The sequence below is a fragment of the Paroedura picta genome, chromosome 4 (assembly GCF_049243985.1).
Source record: "Paroedura picta isolate Pp20150507F chromosome 4, Ppicta_v3.0, whole genome shotgun sequence".
NCBI lineage: Eukaryota > Metazoa > Chordata > Lepidosauria > Squamata > Gekkonidae > Paroedura > Paroedura picta.
Window position 1 is genome coordinate 133,852,145 of NC_135372.1, and position 14,037 is coordinate 133,866,181.

Genomic DNA, 14,037 nt, shown 5'->3' on the forward strand with positions numbered 1-14,037 from the left:
CTATGTGTCCCTTCACCCTGCAGGCTACAGTCCCTATCTGAATTGGCCCCGTGGTTGCCTGGGACCTGAGTTCCTTGTGAAGTATTCCACCTGCACATCTAAAGATTTTATAATGTGTGAATTGGCCCTTGGCTGGCCGAGGCAGAGCCTCTGTGACACCGCTCTGTTGGGACCTCATAAAGCAGAAGCCAGAAGAGGAATCCTGAGGAATGTGGTTGGAGCTTGAACGTTCGCCAACAAGAAGCACGAGACAGGTTTGCCATGTGAGGCAGCACACAGGGCCACTGGTAGCCATGGGATGCACAAATTAACTGGGTTAATCTTCTGTAGCCTTAATAACGCCCAAATCTTGTGGTGCCTTAGAGACTAATGAATTTATTATGGCAGAACTGGTCATGAACCGGGGCCCACTTCGTCTGAGGCATGAAGGGCTACATTCAGAGGGCAGAAGTGCATTGTGGTCTGACCATGGCACGGGAGCAGACAGGAAGGGCATCTCCATGCTCAATCACTGTGGTGTTTGCTGCCAAAGCCACCAAACACCCTTCCCCTCTTCCTCTGCTGCACCTATGCAAAAGCTTTGGAGAGCTGTCCCCTTTATCCCGGCGTCAGCAAGGCGGTGAGCTAGAAGCCCATGGTCGAATGCATCAAACACTGCTGTGAGGTCTAATAATGTGAGCGGTGCTGACCTGCCTTGGTCCAGCTAGTGATGGAGGTCATCCATTAGGGCAACCAGCGCTGTTTCAACCCCATGGCCAGGGTGGAAACATGACTGGGATGGGTCTAGGACTGAAACTTCATCCAGGAATGCTGATATTTGGTTCCTTTCCACCGTTTTCCCCAGAAACGCTAAGTGCGAGACGGGTGGATTGTTGGGTGGCTCTTGTGGTTCCAGAGATTGTTTTCTCATCAGCTGGTGTTCCATTGCCTCGTTCAGCTCCTCCAGTAATTCTCCTGTTGAGAGGGAGATGTCATCTAGCACAGGAGTCCCCCATGAACACCATGGCATCTGCTGACACCTTTCCTGGTGCTCATCAAGGGTTTTTAGAAAAATGGGCGGGGCCACGTGAGGCTTCTGCTCAGCAGGACTTCTGATTGGTCATTAGAAACTTGATTGGCTGCACTTCTTAAAACATGACTGAAGGCGAGCTGTGTATAAGCAATAAACTACTTCTAAATACGCTAATTTTAAATGCTATTCTGTGAAACAGAGCTCCTTGCTTGAAGATATTGAAGATTTACTTGTAGAGTTCCACATAGAGGTTCTCCCTGACATTTTTTATGGTTGGTTCCGCCTCTTACACCAGACTTTTTGTAGTTACAACCACCAGGCTGTGTAGGAATTCCAAAGGTGTCCACAGGGTCAGAAAATTTGGGGTCCCCTCATCTAGCTTTATGAGACTCCCTAGGTTGCTGGGAACTGCTCCTGTCCATGGGACATAACAACATTCCTGTCAGAAAACTGACCACGGCGTGCTATCGCGCCACACAAACCTGTACTGATAACAGCCAAGAGTTTATGAATAACAGAGAAAGCCCCGGTCACAAAAATGTCTCCACAGATCCTGGGAAAAGAGTCTTTGGCTTTGTGGTTACGTCCCTGTGGGAGAATTTCATCCGAAAGCAAACATGAAGAAGCAAACGCAGAACAGGAGAAAAAAATTTACCTCAAACTGCTTCCTCACTCCACCCCTTCATGGTCAGGAAAGGTTCAGAAGATCTCACCAGCTAAAAATAACCGCCGTGGGGTTATTTTCAAAAAATGAATGCATTTGAGGGCGCACGGAACATAACTGCCCATTTATACGGTGTATTATCTTTATAAACCGATCATGTTTATATCACGCCCCACTATACCATCCAGGATTTTTAAAAGGACCACAGGATGAACCAAACAACACACAACACTCTGTTAGCAGGGAAGGGCTGGGGAACAAGAAGCAGTCAGGAATTCCTTTTTAAGAAATGCGTGTCAGGCAAGAATTTCTAACTGAACCATTATCCTCGTGGCATGGTTCTACTTTTTAGGCAGGCCACCGTTTTAACCTGGCAGTGCTCCGATGTGACACATACATGCCAGTCACCGGGTAAAATTCTTCCCTTGGCAGCAGCTTCAAAAAGTAAATATGTTGGCCATGCAATTCCTGCCTATCTTGCATCTCTCAAAGGCATATGGCAAGTCCGTAAAAACTGCAAACAATGGTCCCATTCAATATAAGACTATTTGTATAAGACTTGTCAGGAGAAAGTTAATAACAGATATCCAGCCTGCCTGAATCCATGGGCACTGTTGGAGCTATGAGAATGAGTTTTGAATAGGGAAACGAAGAAGAAGAAGAAGAAGAAGAAGAAGGAGGAGGAGGAGGAGGAGGAGGAGGAGGAGGAGGAGGAGGAGGAGTTGGTTCTTATATGCCGCTTTTCCGTACCCGAAGGAGGCTCAAAGCGGCTTACAGTTGCCTTCCCTTTCCTCTCCCCACAACAGACACCCTGTGGGGTGGGTGAGGCTGAGAGAGCCCTGATATCACTGCCCGGTCAGAACAGTTTTATCAGTGCCGTGGCGAGCCCAAGGTCACCCAGCTGGTTGCATGTGGAGGAGCGCAGAATCGAACCTGGCATGCCAGATTAGAAGTCCGCACTCCTAACCACTGCACCAAACTGGCTCTAAGAAGCGAACATGGGACTACCTGCAGTCACCGAGTGACATAACTTCTGTGAGAAATCTGGGACCGACATTGTTCCTCTCTAGGAAATTCTGAAACTCTGTGGAAAAAGCATAGTGTTTCTGGCAATTCCTAGAGAGGTTCCAGGTTTTTACCCAGAAGTGATGTCATACCATCACCCTATGGCCACTTTCCTCCTGCCTGCTGCAGGGCTTGACAACACTAGTTGTGAATGCCACCACAAAATGGATGCCTTGGGGTATGGAGGCCACTCACAAAGTGGTTGTTCCAGTGAGCTGAGGAATAAACAGGATTGACCTATTTCTTTAGGAAATAAGTGCTTTAGGGGAGAAATGGGTGGGCACCATGAAACATTGTTAGGTTTGCCAAAGTCCAGGTGGGTCCTGGAGATCTCCTGGAATTACAACTAATCTCCAGAATACAGAGTTCAGTTCCCCTCCCCCAATCCCTGCTATCTTCAGGCATCACATCAAAATCGCAAGATGTCATAGTCCCGCTGTATACCACATTGGTCAGACTGCACCTGGAGTCCTGTGTGAAATTCTGGAGGCCTCACGTCAAAATGAAGGTGGACAAAATTGAGAGGGTGCAGAGGAGGATGGAAAGAAACTCTGAGGGACTTGGGAAAGTTCAGCCAGAAGAGGAGGTTGAGTGGGGACATAATTGCTTTCTTAAAGTATTTGAAAGGTTGTCACTTGGAGGAGGGCAGGGAAAGGTTCCCGTTGACAGTATAGGACCCCCAGGAATAGGTTTAAATTATGTGTACACTGTACCAGCTAGATATCAGGAGGGGACATTCAAAGTAAGAGTATTTCAGCAATGGAATTGGCTACCTTCCCAAAACTGTTTCCCTCTCAACATCTTATATGATCTCCTGCTAAATCTGGTTTACATATTCAGCCAGGAAGCAAGCGCGTCCCGATTGGGCCCTGCCTTGGACAGGCCACGCCCACTCAGGAATTTGGCCCAATCAGTGGGCCCACGGTCCTGACAGGACCGCCCTTCTACCCTGGCCAGGGGCTCACTGCAGCATGGCCGGCAGTTTGCCCCTGGATGCTCCCCAGGACACAGCGGGGGGGGGGGTCTTCCCCCTTGGCCCGGAAATGCCTCAGTTAAGCAGATTCTCTGAATTCCCAACTTTTATTTTTAAAAAGCAAGCCTCTATGCCTTTCCCTTGTAGAAATATAGCTTTTGTCTTATATCTCAAGAGAAGAAACTAGAGACGCTTTTTAAAAGGAGAGAGAGAGAGAGAGAGAGAGAGAGAGATGGAAGGAAATTCAGAGAACCTGCTTATCCTATCATTACAATGCTATATCAACATAATGACATTTTAGTGCCCTTAAAAAAAGATTTAAAATGAAACCAAATGTTTTTGATGATGTCAGCAGTCCAATCATCGAAAAGTGTGCTAAAGATGGGCAGGAGTGAGTTGGACAAGGAAAACACACAGAAATGTTACCCACGAGGGAAAAGGGGATGGAAAATCACCTTCCAGAAAAAGACTGTGGTGAAAGTCGTCTCAAAAGAACTGGGGGGGGGGGGGAAGCAGGGAGAAAAACGTGAAAAGTAAATGCATGTGGAAATCAGGGGATAAAAGGAAGCAGTATGGGGCCAGAACCAAGGGAAAAAACCCCAAGTGGAAAAGCCGAGTAGGAAACAAAATTAGCAAATCATGAAAAGGAACTTCTTCACTGCCGTCCCTTAATTAACATGCTCCTTCCTGCAGTTCTGCAGACTGATGCCAACCTTAAAGGCCTCTGATGCCATTTGGAGAACTGATTGGAAAAACTATTACATATTGACTCGAGACAATGCCATAATTGTGCATTATTTTTATTAGTTACTAGCTAATATATAATAATTTTATTAACTAATATTATATTAACTAATAAATATTATTTATTAATGCATCTAGTCAAGGCTATGGTCTTCCCAGTTGCAATGGATGGCTGTGAAAGTTGGACCATAAGGAAGGCCGAGCATCAAAGAATTGAGGCTTTTGAACTCTGGTGCTGGAGAAGACTCTTGCGAGTCCCTTGGACTGCAAGGCGAACAAACCGGTCAGTCCTAGAGGAGATCAGCCCTGACTGCTCCTTAGAAGGCCAGATCCTGAAGATGAAACTCAAATACTTTGGCCACCTGATGAGAAGGAAGGACTCCCTGGAGAAGAGCCTAATGCTGGGAGCGATCGAGGGCAAAAGAAGGGGACGACAGAGAATGAGGTGGCTGGATGGAGCCACTGAAGCAGTCGGTGCAAACTTAAATGGACTCCGGGGAATGGTAGAGGACAGGAAGGCCTGGAGGATCGTTGTTCATGGGGTCGCGATTGGTCGGACACGACTTCACACTTAACAACAACAACAACAAATAATATATTACCTTTGATGGCCACTTGGTGCCCTCTGTAAAGGCTATGTTCAGGGAGGGGAGCTATATCACCCCAAGTCTACATTATACAACACATCCATTTTTAAAAATAAATTATGGGACTATATTGGGACAGTTAGTATGGAAAAATAGCTCAGACTAAGCTATGACAGGATGCTGGACTATATGGAGTATTGGTCTAACCCAGTAAAGCTCTTCTTATGTGCATGCCTATAAAAGATGTGTTTCTGTCCTGCAGGAGAATGTGATCCAGTTCTTGCTCATTGATTTTCTGATGGGTAGAGTTTCCCCAGTTCATGACAGAAATCTTTGCAAAGGATCTTTCCTTTTCCGAAAGAGGAAGTAGAATAAAGATTCTGGAACACCTTTTGTCACCTGTGTTTAGCTAAGTAAACAGCAGAATGTGTACATCTTAATTGCCTTTGGCACAGAGTTGCAGACACGCAGTTGCTGTTCTACTTTTGATGTGTGTTTTTTTAAATCAAGTTTAACTTAGAATAACAGAGTTGGAAGAGATTTCCAGGGTAATCTAGTCCAACCCTCTGCACCATGCAGGAATTGAATTCACAACTTCTTTAGATACCAACCCCTATCATGCAATGTGAAGAGAACAGAGAAGCTCAGTGTCTGTAGCCAGCTGGGCCACAAAGAGACTTAAAACATCTGTGATGCCCCTTCCCCACTCACACAGAAGCCCCCCCCCCCTCCACAACCTCTCTCTCTTCAAGTTCAGGGTTATCAGGAATTGACAAGGCAACTGTAAGCTGCTTTGAGACTCCTTTTGGTAGAGAAAAGCAGCATATAAGAACCAAATCTTCTACTTTATATATTCCATCTTTTAACAAGAAAGGCATGATTTTAATATTACTTAACGATATGTTAAAGATTAGCCAGGAAGGCTTCAGTGTTAATACAGCTACAGTATTTTACTGATTGGCTATGCAAGTACCATTCGTTAAACTTCCTTCTGCAGGTTTACACAAGCCGGCGACAAGTAAGAAATAATCAAAACACAAACAGCGTAACTTGTACATTCTAAACAGGGGATTGTGAAAAGCAAAATAGATGCATGTCCCAGAAGATCAATTTTTTCACGGAAAAATAGCCAAAATAATTTATTTAAATGGATCCGCTGCTCCGTCAGAAGGGGTGGTCATATTAAAACGGCAGAAACTAAAGGGAGTGCAATTCAGGCCAGTTTCAACACAGCTGAGAGGGGACAAGTTACCTTTCTCAGCTCTTTTAAAATAGAGAGCCTTGAGATTTGTTCATCAGGTCCTCTGTGTCACTCACGCAGACATCCAAATAGAATCAGGTGGTTAACGACGGTGGTCTGAAGCAGCTGAACAAAGTTTCAGTCCAGTGGCACTTTTAACACCAACAAAGTTTCATTCAAGTATAAGCTTTCGTGTGCATGCACACGAAAGCTTATACAGAGACATCCACAGACAGGGTAGTAGCCCTGCCCCCCTATAATAATAACAATAATATTATGGGATGAGAACAGGAATCACTCCCATTGTGGACCCCCAAGCACCTAGAATATGGAGCATCACTGCCCCGGACATGGTGCTCCATCTATTGTTGTTAGTTGCAAAGTCATGTCCGACCCATCATGACCCCATGGACAATGATCCTCCAGGCCTTCCTGTCCTCTACCATTCCCCAGAGTCCATTTAAGTTTGCACCAACTGCTTCAGTGACTCCATCCAGCCACCACATTCTCTGTCGTCCCCTTCTTCTTTTGCCCTCAATCGCTCCCAGCATTAAGCTCTTCTCCAGGGAGTCCTTCCTTCTCATGGGGTGGCTAAAATATTACTAACTTGTGGCTAATATATTTACATCTATATCTTGTGGCTAATAGTTGCTTATGGACCTTTGCTCAGGGGTAGTCAAACTGCGGCCCTCCAGATGTCCGTGGACTGCAATTCCCAGGAGCCCCTGCCAGCAAATGCTGGCAGGGGCTCCTGGGAATTGTAGTCCACGGACATCTGGAGGGCCGCAGTTTGACTACCCCTGCGCAGGGGTAGTCAAACTGCGGCCCTCCAGATGTCCATGGATTACAATTCCCAGAAGCCCCTGCCAGCATTCGCTGGCAGGGGATTCTGGGAATTGTAGTCCATGGACATCTGGAGGGCCGCAGTTTGACTACCCCTGCTTCAGTGAGTTATCTGCTCAAAGGTCTCTTTCCTGGTCAGTCTCAATGTACATTCATAGCTGGGAATTTTGGATCCGGTGTGCATTATTTTGTCTTCGTCCTTGCTGAACTTCATTGGCCACACCGATGCACACTCGTCCAGCCTCGACCGATCCCTCTGGAGCACCTCACAGGTGTCCCTGGTCCTCTCTGCCCTGAACAATTTAGCATCATCTGCAAACTTAGCCCCTTCGCTGATTACGCCTGATTCTGAATTGTTCATGAACAAGTTGAAAAGCTCCGGCCGGACCTAGGACTGAGCCCTGAGGGACCCCACTGCTTACCACCTTCCCCTGTGAAAACTGCCCATTGATATTCCCTCTCTGCTTCCTGGGAATTAACCAGTTTTTAATCCACAAGAAGTTCCATGAGGACTTGGTCCTCAACAAGTGTGTTTAGGCTTGCGGCCAAAGAGACGTAAAGTAAACCTGCACTGAGTCAGCATAGTCAGAAATAGCATACACTTTTCTCTGTATTTTAAGGTATTTTTGCTTAGGCATCATCCATCTCTGGAAGAAGAAATGGGCTGTTTTAAAATGTGGAGCTGGTTTTTCTTAGGCTGCTGTTTAAGGCTGGAAGGACTCCAGATTTCAGGTGACAGACAATGGATTCACATTAGCCCAAGTTGATCTTTTTTTAAAAGTCCCACAGATTTTACTGAGCCAGTGATACCACTAGTTTATGCCAAGTTCAACTAAGGCCATTCAAATCAGTGGTCTTAGCCCATAGTAATACTGCAGAAAATTACACTGCGAAGCCTACACAAAATATTTCATTGTCTCCTATTTGCGCCTCCCACCATTAACCGGTTGTAGTATCACCTTGTTCCTTGTTTTAAATTGTGTGTTTGTCTTCTGTGATTTTGGAAAACTGTGTTTGTAAAAGAAATCAACAGGAACTAAAGAGACTTTAAATCTAGCCAGCTCTCAGATATCCGGATTCTGTTCTTGCTATGTATAGTACAGAGGTTGGAGTGAGGCTAGGATCTGAGAAACCCAAGTTCAAATCCATACTCCGCCCTGGAAGCTTACTGGGCTGCCTTCACTCTTCCTACCTCACAGGACTGTTGTGAGGATAAAAGGCAGGAAAGTAGAATGAGGTTGTATGCCGTTTCTCCCACTGGGACGGACGCATGGCGTCTAAATATCCAAACAAATGTCCCCAGCCTTCCTCTCTTGTATTTAAAATTGTATGTAAAATCACATATCCTTTCAATTATATGGCTGAATGTGGATGCTGTGACACAGTTTACTAATGCAACAGGATTAACTCTTGCTTATATATTCCCACTGTCATGATGGTAGTTCATAGTCTGACAAAGAGTGCTTGCACTCAAAAGCTCACGCCTTGCATAAATCTTTGTTGGTCTTAAAGGTGCCACTGGACTCCGATTTTATTGTATCATTAACATGAACAGTAATAATGATAACAACAACAATAATAAAGATTTAGACGGGGAGCTGTGTTGTTTCGAAGAAGTGAGTCCTGTGGCACCTTTCAGACCCACAAAAGTTTTATCCCTAGTATCAATTTCCCCTGCACACGGACACACATATCTGCCCCGGGGCTAAAATGTATGTGGGTCTCGAAGTTACCACTTGGAATCAATACCAACCAAGGACTTGGAGCAACTTGCCAATGAAAGAAGTTGCTGAGCGACATCGCCATTTGACCAATAAACGCAAAGAAGCGACTGAGCAAAGTTTCTAAAAAGAAGGAGCCAGCGCTCTTCGGGGTGGGCGCGCGCGGAGGCGGAGACTAAAGCAAACCAGCGCCGGGCCGGAGAAAAGGAAAACTTTTCTCTCTCTCCCTCCGCTCTGGACTTTTCCCCCGGAGAATGCGGTGAAGGCGTCTCGGTCACGTGCGTGACTGTCGCTCCCTTCTGGACGGGAGGAAGACACTCCCTGGGAGGGCCCGGACTTCCCTGCTCTTCTCCGACGTGGGACCGACAGCGGCGACCCTCCCTCTCTCCTCCGGCCGGCCGAGGCGCCTGTGGCCCTTGGCGCTCGTCGTGCGCGCCGCGTGTCCTGCCCGGGGCCCGCCGCCATGGGGCTGTGCTCCAGCCTCCGGCCGAGGCTGCTGGGGGGCGCCCACCCGCCGATCCCCCCCTACGCGCCGGGAGAGGCGGAGGCGTCGGAGCGCGGCGACGGCGCCTCGGCGCGGGCGGCCACCAAGCAGGAGCTGCGAGCGCAGCAGAAGCGGAGCAAAAGCATCGACAAGTCGCTCAAAGCCGAGAAGCGCCACTACAGGCAGACCCACCGCCTGCTCCTGCTGGGTGAGTGAGCCGGGCGGGCGGGGGGCTCGGCCGGCGCCGGCAGCAGCAGCAGCAGCAGCAGCAGCAGCAGCAGCAGCAGCAGCAGCCCACTCTTGCCGCCTGCAGAGAATCGCCGCCTTGTTCCCTTGGCCCGGGAGCGCCGAGGGCTTGAAAGGCTGCCTTGACTGCTCGCGCCTTCCTTCCCTCCCTCCCGGCGCTCTGCATTTGGCCTCCACGCTTTGGGGCGCGCCCTCCCCGCAATTCTTTTTTTTTTTTGCAATTTTTGTTAAGGGGGGAGGAAAGTCTTTAACTTTGCAGAGTGGTGCGGAGGGGGCGGGGGAGTCCCGGGTGTTCCTCGCGCCCCTTCGCTTCGCCCCGGCGTTGTGTGTGTTTGTGTGTGCGCGCGCGCGCGCGCGCTTAGTTGGCCTCACGTTGGGCGATGCGCTCCTGTTGCAGCCTAGAAGTGGAGTCCCCCCTTTTGCACGAGCCAGTGCAGCTGCAGGAGCACCGGGGGAGCGCGCCCTCCAGCAGGGGTGGCTAGCGAACGCCGAGCGCCATGCGGAAGGAGGCGGCGGCCGGGGCGGGGGAGGAAGCGCCATGGGGGCCGGCGGCTGCAACAGGTTGCCCGGGCGTGGGATTGTGCGGCCGCCGCCTCTGCCGCCGCGCGCGTGGCCCGGGGATTAGCGGGCTCCCGAGGCGGCTTTTGCAGCTGGAGGCGACAGATGGGAGCAGGGACCGTCTGTGTGTGTAGCAAGCGAAATGCGCTGTCCTTTCTTCCTCCCACCCGCACCGTTTGCAAAAGGCTCGAGGAGGGCGCGCGCCTTCCGATTGGCTCCGGTGGCAACAAGTGGCGCGGGGAGCGGGAGATGCTGGGCGAGGCGGCCCGGATTGGCTTTAAGGTCCGCTCAGCTTCCGGGCACTTCTTGGCTCCAAGAGGCTGGTCCTTAAAGAACAGCATTGATCTTCAGTATTTTTCCCCTTTATAATAAGGTGATGATGACCAGATTGTCCCACTTTTGGAGGGACATCTGAGGGTACCTGGCAAATTGTACTTAAGTTGAAATTAAAATATATATATTACAATACTATTTATGCGTTCTGTTCTGTCTCTGAAACTTTTTGTTGCTCCAGTGAGCGGCAGAAATGCTGTCTGAAATCTCTGCCCATGAGGCTGGGAGTTCGATCCCAGCAGCCGGCTCAAGGTTGACTCAGCCTTCCATCCTTCCAAGGTCGGTAAAATGAGTACCCAGCTTGCTTGCTGGGGGGTAAACGGTAATGACTGGGGAGGGCACTGGGCAAACCACCCCGTATTGAGTCTGCCATGAAAACGCTGGAGGGCGTCACCCCAAGGGTCAGACATGACTCAGTGCTTGCACAGGGGATACCTTTATAGACCAAATTTTTAATCAAGAACCCCCCCCCCTTCCTGGTCAATGGTGTCCCGCTTTACCAATGTTAAAATCTGGTCACCTTACTTTATAAGAATTTCCATTTCTGGAAATCTGTTTTTTTTGTTCCGATGGCTGGAAATCTCTGTGGGATGGAGGGGCTTTTCCGTGGTTCTTTTTGCAGGTTGTTGCTAATTTTATTAATCTGAAAATTCTGGGAGATTTATTTTTGAAATGCTTTCAGGACATATGTTCAATGTCAGATTCTTTGCCTGCATGTCACTGTTTGTCTGATGATGTATGATTCCTGAGATTTTTGGTGTAGGGATCATTTGGGAATGAAATTGGGGTCACTGTGGTTGGGCAGGTAGTTGTGAGTTCCTGCATCGTTCCTGCATTGTGCAGGGGGTTGGACTGGATGACCCTGAAGGCCCCTTCCAACTCTAGGATTCTATATGATGTATGATGATAGGAAGGTGATGATAATTTCTGTTTACTGACATCCACTGTAGTGCCCCCACCCTTTTGTTCAGGAATGAAATTAACCAATATGGGGCAGATTTGTCTCCCATTGTACATAAGAACATACCAAGTGCCCTGCCGGATCAGAAAGCCAGTTTGGTGTAGTGGTTAGGAGTGCAGACTTCTAATCTGGCATGCCAGGTTCGATTCTGTGCTCCCCCACGTGCAGCCAGCTGGGTGACCTTGGGCTCGCCACAGCACTGATAAAACTGTTCTGACCGGGCAGTGATATCAGGGCTCTCCCAGCCTCACCCACCCCACAGGGTGTCTGTTGTGGGGAGAGGAATGGGAAGGCGACTGTAAGCCGCTTTGAGCCTCCTTCGGGTAGGGAAAAGCGGCATATAAGAACCAACTCTTCTTCTTCTTCTCCAGGGTGTCCTTCCTTCTCATGAGGTGGCCAAAGTATTTGAGTTTCATCTTCAGGATCTGGCCTTCTAAGGAGCAGTCAGGGCTGATCTCCTCTAGGACTGACTGGTTTGTTCCCCTTGCAGTCCAAGGGACTCGCAAGAGTCTTCTCCAGCACCAGAGTTCAAAAGCCTCAATTATTTGACATTCGGCCTTCCTTACGGTCCAACTTTCACAGCCATACATTGCAACTGGGAATACCATAGCCTTGACTAAATGCACTTTTGTTGGCAGGGTGATGTCTCTGCTTTTTAGGATGCTGTCTAGATTTGCCATAGCTTTCCTCCCCAGGAGCAAGCGTCTTTTAATTTCTTTGCTGCAGTCCCCATCTGCAGTGATCTTGGAGCCCAGGAAAATAAAATCTGTCACTACCTCCATTTCTTCCTCATCTATTTGCCAGGAATATATAGCAAATATCAATTCTGTTACATCAGTAGACTGTGTCACACAACCAAATACAGCCAATGATAATTCTTTGTCAAAACAGCCAATCAATCCCCTGGAGTTCAGTGTAGTTTACAAAAACACAAGGAGAAACCAGTGTTTTTGTAAACTACATTGAATTTCAGGGGCTTGATTGGCTGTTTTGACAAAGAATTATCATTGGGTGTATTTGGCTGTGTGACACAGTCTACTGATGTAACAGAATTGATATTTGCTTTATATTCCCACTGTCATGATGGTAGTTCATAGTCTGAGGAAGAGTGCTTGCACTCGAAAGCTCACGCCCTGAATAAATCATTGTTGGTCTTAAAGGTGCTACTGGACTGATTTTATCATCCCATACATAATTTGATAAACCTTTATCATGTCCCCGCTGAGTCTCTTTTCTAAATTGAAACCCCAAACTTTCCTCATAGTGAAGGTGCTCCAACCCCCAAAGGGACATGTTGGTAATTCCGTTACGCCTTTAATAATGTTCTTTCCAGGGCCTATTCCGCACCTGCTGGACAATGCACTCTCAATGCACATTAGATTTCCTTTACTCTGTACAGGAAAATTCAGCTGCAAAAGCACGCTGAAAGTCCATTATCTAACATGTGCGGGATGGGTCCAGGTTTCCAGCTCCACCCCCACTCCCCAACAAAGAATCCCTTTAGGACCCTAACTCATTCCCAGCCCAAGGACCATAGGAAAACAACGCAGGTAACTTGAAGCTGCCATCCTGAATCAGACTGTGGGTCCATCAGTTAGCATTGTCTACTCTGGCGGGCAGCAGCTTCCCCAAGTCACGGGAAGACGCTTTTCCCATCACCTGCTGCCTGTTCCTTACGGAAGATGCTGAACCTGGTGCATGCCAAAATTTCCCTACTCTTTGGGCTTAGAATCATAGAATCATAGAGCTGGAAGGGGCCATTCAGGCCATCTAGTCCAACCCCCTGCTCTACGCAAGATCAGCCCAAAGCATCCTAAAGCATCCAAGAAAAGTGTGTATCCAACCTTTGCTTGAAGACTGCCAGTGAGGGGGGGCTCACCACCTCCTTAGGCAGCCTATTCCACTGCTGAACTACTCTGACTGTGAACATTTTTTCCCGATATCTAGCCTATATCGTTGTACTTGTAGTTTAAACCCATTACTGCGTGTCCTCTCCTCTGCAGCCAACGGAAACAGCATCCTGCCCTCCTCCAAGTGACAACCTTTCAAATACTTAAAGAGGGCTATCATGTCCCCTCTCAACCTCCTTTTCTTGAGGCTTTGAGAATGGCTGCATCCCTCCCCCCCTTTTTGCATCCGGATCCTAAGCATCCCTAATTTTAATTAATTCCCACTGGCATCATAAGACCTCCGAGTAACATGTCTAGGGTTCAAGTTTAGCCAAGAAGGTTTCTTGGTTTTGGTTGTTGGGTGTTAGGACGTTATCAAGTGTACTTTTCCTAGAAAGAATTCTAGTGTGATTTCTTATCTGAGGCCCCTTTCATGAGGGCTCCGTGAACCCGTTAAGGTGAATGGATTAATTTTATATCATGCAACTGAAACAAGAGCAGATCGGAGCAAAACTGGTTTTAGAAAACGCAGATTAAAGCCTGGTTTGCTTTTATCCTTAAAAGTGCATGAAACCTTTAAAAAAATCCACTTGCCTTCAAAAGCCGGAGTGGTTTAAAGCAGGGGTAGTCAACCTGTGGTCCTCCAGATGTGCATGGACTACAATTCCCATGAGCCCCTGCCAGCAAATGCTGGCAGGGGCTCATGGGAATTGTAGT

At 48.0% G+C, this 14,037-nt stretch overlaps 1 protein-coding gene across 1 annotated transcript in view; it reads left to right on the plus strand.

The window, feature by feature from the left end:
- Positions 1-9,222: 9,222 nt before the first annotated feature.
- The window catches only part of GNAS (GNAS complex locus), a 233,298-nt gene continuing 228,483 nt past the window's right edge, over positions 9,223-14,037 (plus strand). The window contains exon 1 of the mRNA XM_077335722.1: positions 9,223-9,541. Coding sequence (XP_077191837.1) covers positions 9,313-9,541 — 229 coding nt within the window. The 5' untranslated portion in view covers positions 9,223-9,312. The remainder of the gene's footprint in view (positions 9,542-14,037) is intronic.